Raw genomic sequence first — 14369 nt, 5'->3', positions numbered from 1 at the left:
CATGTTTGTCATTTTTTTTTAATTTTTTTTTATTCGATATAATTTATTTACATTTCAAATGATTTCCCTTTTCTAGCCCCCCCACTCCCCGAGAGTCCCGTAAGCCCCCTTCTCTTCCCCTGTCCTCCCACCCACCCCTTCCCACTTCCCCGTTCTGGTTTTGCCGAATACTGTTTCACTGAGTCTTTCCAGAACCAGGGGCCACTCCTCCTTTCTTCTTGTACCTCATTTGATGTGTGGATTATGTTTTGGGTATTCCAGTTTTCTAGGTTAATATCCACTTATTAGTGAGTGCATACCATGATTCACCTTTTGAGTCTGGGTTACCTCACTTAGTATGATATTCTCTAGCTCCATCCATTTGCCTAAGAATTTCATGAATTCATTGTTTCTAATGGCTGAATAGTACTCCATTGTGTAGATATACCACATTTTTTGCATCCACTCTTCTGTTGAGGGATACCTGGGTTCTTTCCAGCATCTGGCAATTATAAATAGGGCTGCTATGAACATAGTAGAACATGCGTCCTTATTACATGGTGGGGAGTCTTCTGGGTATATGCCCAGGAGTGGTATAGCAGGATCTTCTGGAAGTGAGGTGCCCAGTTTTCGGAGGAACCGCCAGACTGCTTTCCAGAGTGGTTATACCAATTTGCAACCCCACCAGCAGTGGAGGAGTGTTCCTCTTTCTCCACACCCTCTCCAACACCTGCTGTCTCCTGAATTTTTAATCTTAGCCATTCTGACTGGTGTAAGATGAAATCTTAGGGTTGTTTTGATTTGCATTTCCCTAATGACTAATGAAGTTGAGCATTTTTTAAGATGCTTCTCTGCCATCCGAAGTTCTTCAGGTGAGAATTCTTTGTTTAACTCTGTACCCCATTTTTAATAGGGTTGTTTGGTTTTCTGGAGTCTAACTTCTTAAGTTCTTTATATATATTGGATATTAGCCCTCTATCTGATGTAGGATTGGTGAAGATCTTTTCCCAATTTGTTGGTTGCCGATTTGTCCTCTTGATGGTGTCCTTTGCCTTACAGAAACTTTGTAATTTTATGAGGTCCCATTTGTCAATTCTTGCTATTAGAGCATACGCTATTGGTGTTCTGTTCAGAAACTTTCTCCCTGTACCGATGTCCTCAAGGGTCTTCCCCAGTTTCTTTTCTATTAGCTTCAGAGTGTCTGGCTTTATGTGGAGGTCCTTGATCCATTTGGATTTGAGCTTAGTACAAGGAGACAAGGATGGATCAATTCGCATTCTTTTGCATGCTGATCTCCAGTTGAACCAGCACCATTTGTTGAAAAGGCTATCTTTTTTCCATTGGATGTTTTCAGCCTCTTTGTCGAGGATCAAGTGGCCATAGGTGTGTGGGTTCATTTCTGGATCTTCAATCCTGTTCCATTGATCCTCCTGCCTGTCACTGTACCAATACCATGCAGTTTTTAACACTATTGCTCTGTAGTATTGCTTGAGGTCAGGGATACTGATTCCTCCAGATTTTCTTTTGTTGCTGAGAATAGTTTTAGCTATCCTGGGTTTTTTGTTGTTCCAGATGAATTTGATAATTGCTCTTTCTAACTCTGTGAAGAATTGAGTTGGGATTTTGATGGGTATTGCCCTTCATGCTTAAAATCTTGGAGAGAACAGGAATTTAAGGCCCATACCTAAACATAGTAAAAGCAATATACAGCAAACCGGTAGCCAGCATCAAACTAAAGGGAGAGAAACTTGAAGCAATCCCACTGAAATCAGGGACCAGACAAGGCTGCCCCCTTTCTCCTTATCTTTTCAATATTGTACTTGAGGTACTAGCTCGGGCAATTCGACAACATAAGGAGGTCAAAGGGATACAAATTGGAAAGGAAGAAGTCAAACTATCATTATTTGCAGATGACATGATCGTCTACCTAAGTGACCCAAAGAACTCCACTAGAGAGCTCCTACAGCTGATAAACAACTTCAGCAAAGTGGCAGGTTATAAAATCAACTCCAGCAAATCAGTGGCCTTCCTATACTCAAAGGATAAGCAGGCTGAGAAAGAAATTAGGGAAATGACCCCCTTCACAATAGCCTCAAACAGTATAAAGTATCTTGGGGTGACTCTTACCAAACATGTGAAAGATCTGGATGACAAGAACTTCAAGACTCTGAAGAAGGAAATGGAAGAAGACCTCAAAAAATGGGAAAACCTCCCATGCTCATGGATCGGTAGAATCAATATAGTTAAAATGGCCATTTTGCCTAAAGCAATATACAGATTCAATGCAATACCCATGTTTGTCATTTTGAAAGACTAAGAGGACCTTAGATTTTAGTCATTGACACGGCCCACAAAGACGTTAGAGAACCCGATTGCCAAGCTCAACCCAGGCCATACAAGTCAGGGGTATATCAGCGCCACCTTCTGGTGTGACTCAGCTGTTAGATCACATACCTGATTCTGAGTGTGTTTTCAGATTCTTTGTCTTGCTGTAAGCCTCTCTATCAAATCATCAGCTGGACCCACCTCAGTTTCTTAATGGCTAAGAGTCTGGCACACGCCTGTTAATTATATGAGCTCTATTTAGAATTTCAATTTTGCTTAAGACAAGATCTTTGCCCTTGTCACTCATCACTAGTCATCACACACACACACACACACACACACACACACACACAATTTTCATTCAAACCACCATCCTGTAAAAAGTTCCTTTATCATAGTTACTGAGTAGCTCACTACTGGCAGTCAACAAAAGTATTCTTTTAAAGTAAGAAATTCTGATTATCTACAAACATGATCTAATAAGAAAATGGAGACATGTGTGACCAAAGCAGGAATAAGTGAGGTCCTCTGGGTAGGGAAGGCTGTTTCTTCACACCTTCAGGCATTTATGGGGACCCACAAATGGTCTCTGAAAGACAGGGCACATCCTTCGTGCTATCTAGACTGTTGACACATTCTGTCACACAGACCTCAGATCATTAACGTCTTCATTCCCTCCAAACCCACATGACCTCTTTACACTCCATATTCTGACTCTAATAGCCCACTTCTCTGCAGTGCCCCAACCCCGGCTTCCCCAGAAACAAGGTCTTTTGTTAGTAAAATCCTTAAATTGATGTTTTTCTGAACTCCCAATTTTTAGTCCTAACTAAAACCTGTGTTTCATAAAGAACATTATGTTGTGTCTTCTGCGGTTCTGACAAGTTTAGGTTTGTCTCTTCTATCTGAGTTTCTGCCACTGGTGGCATGACCTCTATCTGTCCCTTCTGCTTTGAGAAGGCTTTCCCCCCTCTTAAAGGTCTCCAACTTTGAATGTCTATCACAAGTTACAGTTACAATTTTCTCTGATCATAGCTTGTGAACGAGGAAATTGTCAGGAGGCCCCAAAAGTTAAAATATGAACATCTTTTCCATTCAACACGAGGACCCAATTGTGAAGGTTGTCTGACTACGACACCTGCCAGCCCATTGGTCACTGATAGGTGACTGTCTCCATCCTCCCTCATCATTCTGTGTGTCCCTCCTAAAGCTGTGCCCTTGGTAGAAGAGGATGACTTCCCCTGACACAAAAGGACTCTTCCTTTGCATGGGGTATATGATCATAAACCCTTTCTTCTAGAATCTCCAAACAAGCTCTGGTTCAGGAGCACAGAAGACGATGGGAAGGTGTGGTGGAGCTACATAGATGTTTGGCATTTCATCTAGTGCGAGCAATTGTATAAGGTTTTATAGTGCAGAAAAACAAGAGGCATTCGGAGAGTTAGCAGTGCCAAAGGACAGTAGATGAATAGATTGGGCATTATCAGGATGATGAGATGAGTGTGTGCTGTAATTGTCATTGTCTAAGAACTAAATATCTCTACTCTTACAAAAGTGCCATTTAAAAAGAATATTAAGTTTTTCATATAGTCCAATATTTTGGTAAAATCAGTGGTTAGTTCTTTTTTGTGGGACAAACCAAAAATAGTCATTGTCCAGCAAGCTTGATCACTATTGGAACTCAAGATACACACACACACACACACACACACACACACACACACACACACACACTATATATGTATATATATTCTTTTAGAATGAGCTACTTTTACCAGTCCCTGGTCTTTCTGTTTGAAAACAAATGGGTACCTTTGGACTTGGAGTCTCCACATACTTTTACAGCCTAGAATACAGGATTACGGGATTTCATGCCATATTTTATTAAATGACAATATTGTAGGAATCCGAATTTCTTTTCAAGTCTCTGATTCTGGAAGAAGCCACGAGGTGAGTGTATTTTAAGGCTGGATGTGAGGAAGTGCATCACCAGTGTGGTTAAAAGCCCATAGGGGATTCCGTGTGCTTAGTTCTGCATTCCTACAATTTCCAACAAGGAGGATTCTCACACATCTGTAGCAGTAATGTAAAAGGAGCAGAGATTCCTGGCAGTGGAAAGGGACAGAGAGGGGCTGTGACCTCTCAGGCATTTCCCCCTTTACTCATCTCAGGGAGTTTTTGTCTAGAAATGTCAGGTTGTATTGCTTAATGATGCTCATTTATACCATACATTGTATGTACCATTGTACATTGTACCATACATTCTAGTCACAAAAGTTATAGTATGAAAAATATGGCCAGTCGTAAAGTTTCATAGGGGAAGACATCAAATTTTACTACAGTGTTATGGATAAGGTGCTTAAAAGATGAATCTCAAGTGTTTTTGGTTTGATTAGATATAATAAATTACAGAGCGGAGTAGTGATTAATAGCTGCTAAAGATTTACAAAGAATTCTCCTAGGAACACAACAGAATTATTACAGATATAGAACAGGTTCAAATTATAGAAAGTAAAAAGTTCTGTGTAACAATTTTTTTTACCTAACATATAGCCAAGATGAATCAATGTGTTGCATATTAAGTTTAGGATTATTTAATGTAAGTATTAAGCCAGAAAAGTAGTCTCTAGACTACCGCACAGAGACCATTTTATTCTTCCCTTTGGAGTTCAGATCTTTGGGCTCCTTTAACTTATGTGAACTTAACTAACTTATGTGAAGTATGCTGGAAAGTAACTTCTAGGACAAAGTTCCTTTGCTCTTAGATGCAAGAAGCACTTCCTTTTTTCCAGCATGGTCTGTGTATACACAAGGTTGCAAGATTTAGCAAACAAAATTAAGGACATAAATTAAATTTGAATCTCATAAATAAGCCTATAAAAGTAGGCATGCCTTTAACGTGGCACAGGCATACCTGCTCCTCAAACTATTCATCAAGCAGTGATTCTATGTTTTATGGCAACTGTGCAAGAGAGGCACCAGTGCTCCTAATCCTCTCAGGGCCTCTAGATGGGCCTCTAGATTTAGTTATTTTTCAATGGGGTCCTTCAATCCTCCTACTAGGAAGTCATTGCTAATTTTTACCTTCTTGAATCTGGGCTCTTTTTTGATCTACACTGGTGACTTCCTACCCTAGAATGTGGCAGAGAGATCGATGTCTCAACTCTGACATCAGAGACTGTCCTCATTTCTGCTTTCTTTGTGGCTTTGGTGCCCTGTACACCTGCAAAGCCAAGACCAACCTTCTTTTGGAGAATAAATGAGAAACTGCTTAGATTAGAAAAAGAAGCCCTCTCCTCTGAAATGCTCCTAGTTTGGACCACCCCAGACAATTCCTTGAAGCCTAAGACGGATGGATAAATCATCCAGAGTGATGAAAGACACGACAGCATAGGCAGAGTGAGGATTTTTTATGATGTTGTGGGCATCGAACCCAGGGCCTTACTCAGGCTGGGCAAACACACAACTACTGAGTGTGTTTACATCCATAGCCTTGAACTGGGTGTTATTACCAAAGGCTACAGAATAGTTTATAGGTTATGCTAGGTCGTTAAGGGGTGCAGATGAACATAGTATCAGAGATAATTATTTATTATAAGTTTGAGCAAAGAACAGAGCAGTAATCTCAGTAAAGGAAAATTACTTGTTGAAATAGACATTTGTATCTAAAGTAAATGTAAAAAAAAAAAAAGGATAGGGGCTGAAGATATGTCTCAGCAACTAAGAGCACTTGCTGTTCTTTCAGAGATTCTAGGACTATTGCCCACCTGTAACTCCAGTTCCAGGGCATTTGACACTCTCCTCTGGCCTCCATGAGTATGTACAGGCACATAGTATATATACATACATATACTCAGAACCACATACATACATATACAATAAGTCTAAAACTTAAAAAAATTAAAAAGCATTATTTTGCCTCTGTAGTCTTTTCATGTTTAAAATCTGCTGAGGGCATCATTGCTTTCTTTTCTAAGTTTCAGTTAACTAGCACATTCTGCATTATAGTGAGGTGAGGTCTGGGTGCAGGCAGAGGAAGCCTATCACATATCTCTATGTTCACATATCTTCAGTTATCCAGCGAGTCAGCAAAACTACTTGTTACTTAGACAAATGACTAATGAATCCAGACTATAGGTGTTCAGAAAATACAGCCATGTGGGTTAGTGGTAAAGGAAGAAAGAAAGAAAAATTGTTGAGGAATTTGGATGTCTGGATTTTGACTCTTAGACAAATTAAGGGTATGATTTATGCTGTGATCTTCAAGATGCTAAATTAGATGGCTCCAGAGTCAGTTTTATAACTGAAGTTGTGGTATTTGAACTAGATAGTTTATTGGTCCATCTCACTATATAGTTGAAGTCCATGGGTTCTTAAAGTCTAAATTCCTTGCTCAGATTTTGATGGCTGAATCCCAAGGGAGAGTGTTCGATCCTTGTGTGAGTTGGAGCTTTGAGAAGTTCAGGGATATGAATGAGTTGGACTTAGGATGCCATCCAGGGTTCTTCCTCTTAATACACTTTTTTAATGGCCTTATCAGATGTAAGTCTCAGTGCCACTGTGGCCTACTTCCTATGAGTTTTTATGAGGTAACCCTTGAGGCTCCCAAAACTATCCAGGTGATTGCCACTGTGACTGTTTTCCTAACAGAACACTATATGCTCTGATCTTAGGATATAGAGAAATCAGGTTGAACTGCAAGAGAAGCTTCATCCCTGACAGCTAACTCTCACAGTGTCTGGAATTGTTAAGAAGGCTTCTGGATTAGCATCCCCATCACCAGTGTTACTCACTGTGAACTATGCCTGCTATGCCAACAACTGGCCAGGAAACATGTACCCACTGGTGCAACTGTGGCAACCCTGTTATGGGGGTAACCAGCACTCCCTGATTATTATTCTCAGCTTTGATTAAAACTCTGAGACTCATCAACTATTGAATGCTTATCCCTAAAAGGGACTTCTATAACATCCCTTCCAAGACTTAGAGAAGATCACAGAAGACGGGGTTTCTCTGTGTAACAGCCCTGGCTGTCCTGGAGCTTGCTTTGTATATTGGGCTGGCCTCAAACTCAAAGAGATCCACCAGCCTCTGCCTCCTGAATGCTGAGAGTAAAGATGTGTACAAATGGAGATCATAAGTTGCAATGGGGTATTTAAGCTTTCATTTGAAACAGTCAGAACTAAAGTGTGTGCAAGTTCACCATTTTTTTCTTTTCTTGTTAATCAGACTATTTCTTTCTGATATCACTTTTACATACCCTAACTCCTACATACTATCAACATGAAAACACAAGTCTTGTGTTACAAGCATAAGAGATGGGTTTATTCTGGTGGGAAATATGAGGTCCGACACCACAGGTCACATCAAATTCTATTTTCTAAGGTGGCAGAAGTTTATGAAGTTTTTATAGCGACATAAAAAAGAAAGTTGCAAATCAACATGCTTTTCACATATATTACTAGGTATATAATGTACATTGATTACAGTAGAAGTGGAAAAATCTGTGTTGAAGTTCCTATCAAATGACATTCTTGACTGTGGAGCTTGTGGAAGGAACAGAACCTGTTCATACATCCCAAAGGGATTTAGCTTAATACTCATAAGGATGTTAGGTCAGACCCAGAGGTGGGTGATGAGGGGTATCAAGGAGGGCAAGGTCGCTCAGAAAGTGTGTAGTTAGGATCTGGATGTACACCATTCCAACCACTCCATAGTTATTGAATTGCTAATCAGTCATTTAGCTTTTGTAGGCACAGCTTCTTTCCAGGACCTTTTGTTCATGGTATCAACTGTTATTTAAAATTTGTTCATATTCCTTTCAATTCTGAAAACTGTCAACCAACCTTTTTTTTAAACTTAAATGACAACTCTATCGGACACTACCTTTTAAAAAACAATTTCTGATTTTCACAAAGCATGTAAAATGTATCCATATTGTATAGTTTTGAGTAAATGCAATTTGTTAAAATCCTCTTCACAATGTGCCTTCTTCTGGGACTCGAAACAGCCATATTACATAGAATTCAACATTACATCCTAATGCCATTCACTAGAAAAAAATTTATGTGTATTATTACTTTCAATATCAGCCTAGAAGTTTTGGCCTCTTCCCAGCATGCAACTTTGGTAATTGTCTCAGTGCTAAGTGAAACCTCAGGACAACTTTCTAAAGTGGACTTAACTAACTTGAAGGTTTTGTGAACTGCTGTACATGTCATCCTGATAACTGTGAGAATCTGTTGATCTGATGTATACAATATGCACTCCTAATCTCATCACTTTATCCTAAAACTTTAAACAACAATAGAAATTCCTATCTGGTACCTTTTGAAGGAAGCTAAAGTTTCAGGAAGATTCTGGAAAATGTACATTAACCTGTATTAAAATGGAGACAGTCTGACTCTGCTCTGCGTCTGTTGGGCCAGCAGAGTTAGGTTGATGTCTTTTAAATTCGTATAAGGGAAAACAGTAAATTTTATTTGAAAAACGATCGTTTTTCCAGTGTGTCGCTGCAATCTGATTTTGCCACGATGTGATGCTGCCAACTGGTTTTGCCATGTGAAGTAGCATCTGCAAGGCCAGTAACATAGGCAAATAGAAATAATCTGTGAAGGGAATATAAAGTCCAAGTGACAGTTTCTTAAAATGCAAAGGAATTGTGACTCTATAAGGGAGTGAGACTTCTTTTTATAATAATTAAAGGGATTTAATTTTACCTCAGGAGCTATCTTATTCCAGATAAATAGGTAAAAGCCCCACCATTTTGTTAAATTGTAATGTGTTTTGGATCAATTTTTTTTCTTGCAATGGGCTGATTGTAAAGGATACCATCAGTCAGCAAAGTGAAGCTTCAAAGGTTTCCGTAAGATGTCACACGCCACAGGGACGAGGCTCTAAGAGGCTGGGGCACAGTTGTTACTGAGGGAACTTCACTTTAGATTTGGTCTTTTGTCTATATGCTTGCTAATCTTGATAACTGACATTGGCCTTGAGTGAAAATCAGAATTCTCATTCAGAAGGTTCCATGACGTCAGCCTGTGTTGACCTCAGGTGCTAGATTTAGTGACTAACAGCCTTACTTAAATAGAAACCACTTCATTTATGACCTATTTTATTAAAAAAAATTCACACCCTTTCACTTCAGATACCAAGCAAGATGAGTCTACTTTGGACATTTGACCAAAGTGCTTTGCCAGAAATTATGTACCACAAAAAATGTAAGCAGAAAGGACAGTGAATCACAGTAGCATTAAAATCAAGTTTACCAAAGTGGAACAAGGAAATGCCATCAGGAAAGAAGAGAATAATTATCTACTGCAGACATTTAAAAGAAATAGCAATTGCTCAAATCTCTGACCAGTGGATAAGAGGATGTTTTTTAGTAATCTTTTTGATAAATCTTTTTAGTAATCTAAGTGATAAATACAAAGACCTAGAAATGGAGCTAAGGATTTGCCTGCAGTTTCCCAGGGTCCAGTGGGGTTAGTTTCCCTCATTAATTTAAGCTACAATTTCCAGGAATCTCCTTGGGAATGAGCTAGATTACATGTAAAGATAATCAAACACTTATTGCTTTTCCTTGACTTTGATAGTCAGAATCCCTTCTCCAGTCTCAGTAGCAGGAGCCATGTTGCTACTAAACAATTGATAGGCATGTCCCTTGGGAAAAACTGCCTTTTTAATTGACTGGGGCATTTCCTCCACTGTAATAGAACTGATTCTGCATTTGGACTAGTCCAGTGGGTTTTTTCTTTCTGCTAACTCTGTTCTTTGGTCTTCATAATCTTTCCCTCTTCTTTTTCTTCCTTTGGAACCTTCATCTTTATTTCTAAAAGAAGATATGATAAAGTATTAGTGTTGAAATCATAGTTGAGATACCAGGCCATCATCAAACAGACCCCATCTGAATGAAAGAAAGAAAGAAAGAATGAATGAATGAATGAATGAATACAGGAATCGTGTCTGCCCTGCTGCTCACTGCCATTCTTTACCAAGTTTCCTGTGTTTAAATGCTTATTTCTTATTTCTTATTTCTTATTCCTGTGTTTTATGCTTATTTTATGGAATTGATACTTTAAATGTTTAATTTTAATAAAAATACATATGATATATACTAGAAAATTTGGTATTCTTCCTAGTCACTGTAGAACCTCAGGAAGAAACTTGTATTTCTTTTCTTGCTTAATCTCTTCTTAGTCTCATAAGTACTTGAGCTATTGTTTCTTAATTTACATTGTGCATGTGTTGGTGTGTGTGTATGAGTCTGTTTGTGTGTGTGCTTGTGCATATGTTTGTATGTGTGTGAATGAATGTGTTTGTGTGTGTAGGTTCATATGCCTCAGCATCTGTGTGGAAGGTGGAGGAGAATCTGAGGGAGTGCATTTGTTCTTTCACCATGTGGATACAAGACTGAACTCAGGTTGGCAGGCTGGGCGGTAGGTGCATTTACCACTGAGCCATCTCTCCAGCCCCACACTATTGTTTTAAAACTAGTTCTGTTTATTAGTGTCATCTCTAGAAATATCACATATTTAGCACATGTACTTCTTGGACAAATAGTTATTTTTAGGTTGCTATAAATGAGGTACTTGGTCTACCTTGTACCCTTAATACTCACCATGGTGTTCTGTGTAGAAGACCTAAAGATCCAGGTTTTAGAATCTTATAACTTGATGATTTTTGTAATATTTGTTTTTCTCACTTTCTGAGAGGTTCATGGCAACCCATTTCTAACAGTGTTGGAGACAGTATGACAATGAACTTCAAGAGGCTGAAGACTTGTTCTATTTCTCAATTCCTGTCCACATAGATTTACTATGATCATCAAAGAAAACCAGACCAACAGGAGGACAGGCAGCATGCTTCCACTGTCTTTACTTTCCTGGGAATTCCCAGGTGACTAGGTGTAATTCTGAATGTTGGTTAGCAGTTTGCACCATAGTTCTCTGGGACCTAATATAAATTCGTCCACTGGGTCTATTTATGCCACAGATGCCTTGATGAAATCTGTAGGGTTATTTTTGTTTTGTTTTTAAATGTTTTTGTAAAATTGAAAGTGTTATTCCTGGTATGTTGTTAACATGATTTATATATTTGCCTTTCTATGCATATGTATTTCTTACCTTGCATTGTAAAAATAAGTCCCTTATAGATTCATCTATTTAGATTTGGTTTAAACCATTTGGTCCTCAAGTGGTGGCAACAGTTGGAATTGTTGTAGAAACTTTTAAGAAGTAGAGTTGATTCTTGCTTTTAGGGAAAAATACAAAACCAAGCAAGACAAAACAAAACAGTCTCTAGTTGTGTGCCTTAGGTTTTATGCTTGGCTCCTGACTGCGTACACTGCTTCCTGATTGTGGAGACGCTGTGACAGTCTGGTCTCCCGCTCTTTTTTTTTTTTTATTCGATATAATTTATTTACATTTCAAATGATTTCCCCTTTTCTAGCCCCTCACTCCCCGAAAGTCCTGTAAGCCCCCTTCTCTTCCCCTGTCCTCCCACCCACCCCTTCCCACTTCCCCGTTCTGGTTTTGCCAAATACTGCTTCACTGAGTCTTTCCAGAACCAGGGGCTGCTCCTGCTTTCTTCTTATACCTCACTTGATGTGTGGATTATGTTTTGGGTATTCCAGTTTTCTAGGTTAATATCCACTTATTAGTGAGTGCATACCATGATTCACCTTTTGAGTCTGGGTTACCTCACTTAGTATGATGTTCTCTAGCTCCATCCATTTGCCTAAGAATTTCATGAATTCATTGTTTCTAATGGCTGAATAGTACTCCATTGTGTAGATATACCACATTTTTTGCATCCACTCTTCTGTTGAGGGATACCTTGGTTCTTTCCAGCATCTGGCAATTATAAATAGGGCTGCTATGAACATAGTAGAGCATGTATCCTTATTACATGGTGGGAAATCCTCTGGGTATATGCCCAGGAGTGGTATAGCAGGATCTTCTGGAAGTGAGGTGCCCAGTTTTCGGAGGAACCGCCAGACTATGACTTCCCCACGGTCCAGGACTGTAACCCCTTCACCTGTAAGCCAGTATTACCTCCTCCTGCTTGAAGTTGCTTCTTGTTACATATTCTGTGATTCTTGTTAATTCTTGTGACCACACTTTTACTATGGGTGTTTGTTTTATTAAATTACACTGAACTAGCAAATACAATTATTGCTTCTAGGGGAAATACCAGGCCAACTTCCTGTGAGACTTAGACCGGACATTTTTTGTTTTTATCGACTGATAAATATATAAATTTATCAGTTGGATGCTTTTCTTTATATACATTTTTGCATGTAGCAAATTAACCCACAGAGTTCATTCCCACAGAGTTCATACATAATTTGACTATAACTAGTAACCTGTGTGAAAAATTATATAATAGGATACTTCCTCTCTCAGTGACAGTGTAAAATTTGATACTTAGGAAGTCTGGACAGTACTAGATTCAGTACAATGAAATCAGAAAAAATTCAATTAAAAATGCAGAACTACAAGCTAAAACAAACAAACAAGCAAACAAACAAAAAACAAGCAAACAAACAAAGCCATGGCAACAAACAGATGGCACTGGGTCATTTGTTTTGATAAGACCCAAAACAAGAAGCAGGTGTGAACTTGAGGTAAACTTAGCAGAAATACACCTACCAGATTTCTTCCTTTTGTTCTTTCTTTCAATTTTTGCATATCATGACTGACACAAAAAAAAATGTATTGATTCTGGGTGGGGTGAGGGGGCGTTACCAATAAATTATAGTAAGTAAGGCTATTCACATACATAGAGCTCATGAACAATTAAGTCTGAGTGTATTTGTGAATATATAACATTCATTTAAACTGAGCTGGTGGTGATTTCATGTGATGATAAAAAGCAGATTAAGTTTAAATAATAAGTGCCAATCCAAAGCACAACTGTTAGTGTTAGATTCATCCCAAATCCCTCCGTGTCTGAACGAGAGCTGGCCTGGATGTGTGCTGTGCGGCACTCCGCGCTGCTGCTGCTGCCTCCTAGTCACTGCCTAAGGTCAGCCTGCTTACCTGAGTGGTTTGTTTTCTCTTTCTTTTAAGGAGTCTTCCAAGGTCCACCTTTCCTGTGTTTCCTAGGAGAACTTTAAGCATTCGGGGTGTCTCTTCTTTTGGTGGGAAAAGAAAGGCAGGTCTTGTTCTTGGAGAGATTGCCTGTGTGGTCTTTCCCTTCTGGCTTAAAAGAACTCTGGTGACAGGAGAATACATTGTTTTTGGGTGGTTCTGTGACAGCTCCCAGAGTCTCCCTGAAAAGGGGTAAATTCTCCTGCCCCTAAATTTTCAGTGGCTACTCACTTTCAGTTTGGGGTGTATCTTTTTTCTTTTAGATTAAATTAAGTTAAATTAATTTATTTTACTTATTCACTTTACATCCTGCTCATTGCCTCCCTGCAGTTAACTCACTCCCACAATCCTTCTCCCATCTACCCTCCCCTTCTCCTCTGAGCTGGTGTGGGCCTCCCTGGGTATCCCCCCCCCACACCTTGGCACTTCAAGTCTCTGTGAGGCTAGGCATTGGGGTGTATCTTATGAAAAATTCTGTAACTTACTTCATGTAACACCATTATCCTCATCTTAGATTTTATAGCACAAACCTAAGTTTCTCCACCTTAATCTCTCCATATAGTATTTCACTCTGTAGTTCCATTTGGCCTGGGACTTAATCTATTCCTCCTGCCTCAGCCTTCCAAGTGCTGGGACACTGAGTGTGCACCTTTGCACCTGCTTCTAGTAGAGCTTTAAAGGTCATACTTGGCTTTCTTCATGAGGAGCTTTTTAGAAGTTGGATAATGCAGCAGAATTTCTTGGAGAGTCTTTTTGTCCAGAGTTAAAAGGTTGGCAAATCCATGGGCTACCACATCAGCAGTCCGGCGATTTCCTCCTCCTTTTGCCAGAAGGCTGAGAAACATAAAAAGCAACTCTCACCTGTTTCACTCATCCTCTATTTATTTTACTTTTGCATCTCAAACAAAACTGCAAATTTAATTAGTCAGTTATATATTTTAGACTTGGTATCACAAGGGAGGTTTGTAAGAT

The 14369-nt window shown here is 39.2% G+C and overlaps 1 protein-coding gene across 1 annotated transcript in view; it reads right to left on the bottom strand.

Annotated features, from left to right (window-relative positions):
* Positions 1-9873: 9873 nt before the first annotated feature.
* Positions 9874-14369, bottom strand: part of Cngb3 (cyclic nucleotide gated channel subunit beta 3) — a 217912-nt gene continuing 213416 nt past the window's right edge. Inside the window, exons 16-18 of the mRNA XM_052175774.1 lie at positions 14085-14231; positions 13347-13521; positions 9874-10038 (exon numbers count right to left, since the gene is read on the bottom strand). Coding sequence (XP_052031734.1) covers positions 9874-10038; positions 13347-13521; positions 14085-14231 — 487 coding nt within the window. The remainder of the gene's footprint in view (positions 10039-13346; positions 13522-14084; positions 14232-14369) is intronic.

Source organism: Apodemus sylvaticus, chromosome 3, assembly GCF_947179515.1.
Source record: "Apodemus sylvaticus chromosome 3, mApoSyl1.1, whole genome shotgun sequence".
In the NCBI taxonomy this organism is placed as follows: Eukaryota; Metazoa; Chordata; class Mammalia; order Rodentia; family Muridae; genus Apodemus; species Apodemus sylvaticus.
Note: the sequence above shows the minus strand (reverse complement) of the source record. Positions and strands in the feature narration are given on the sequence as shown.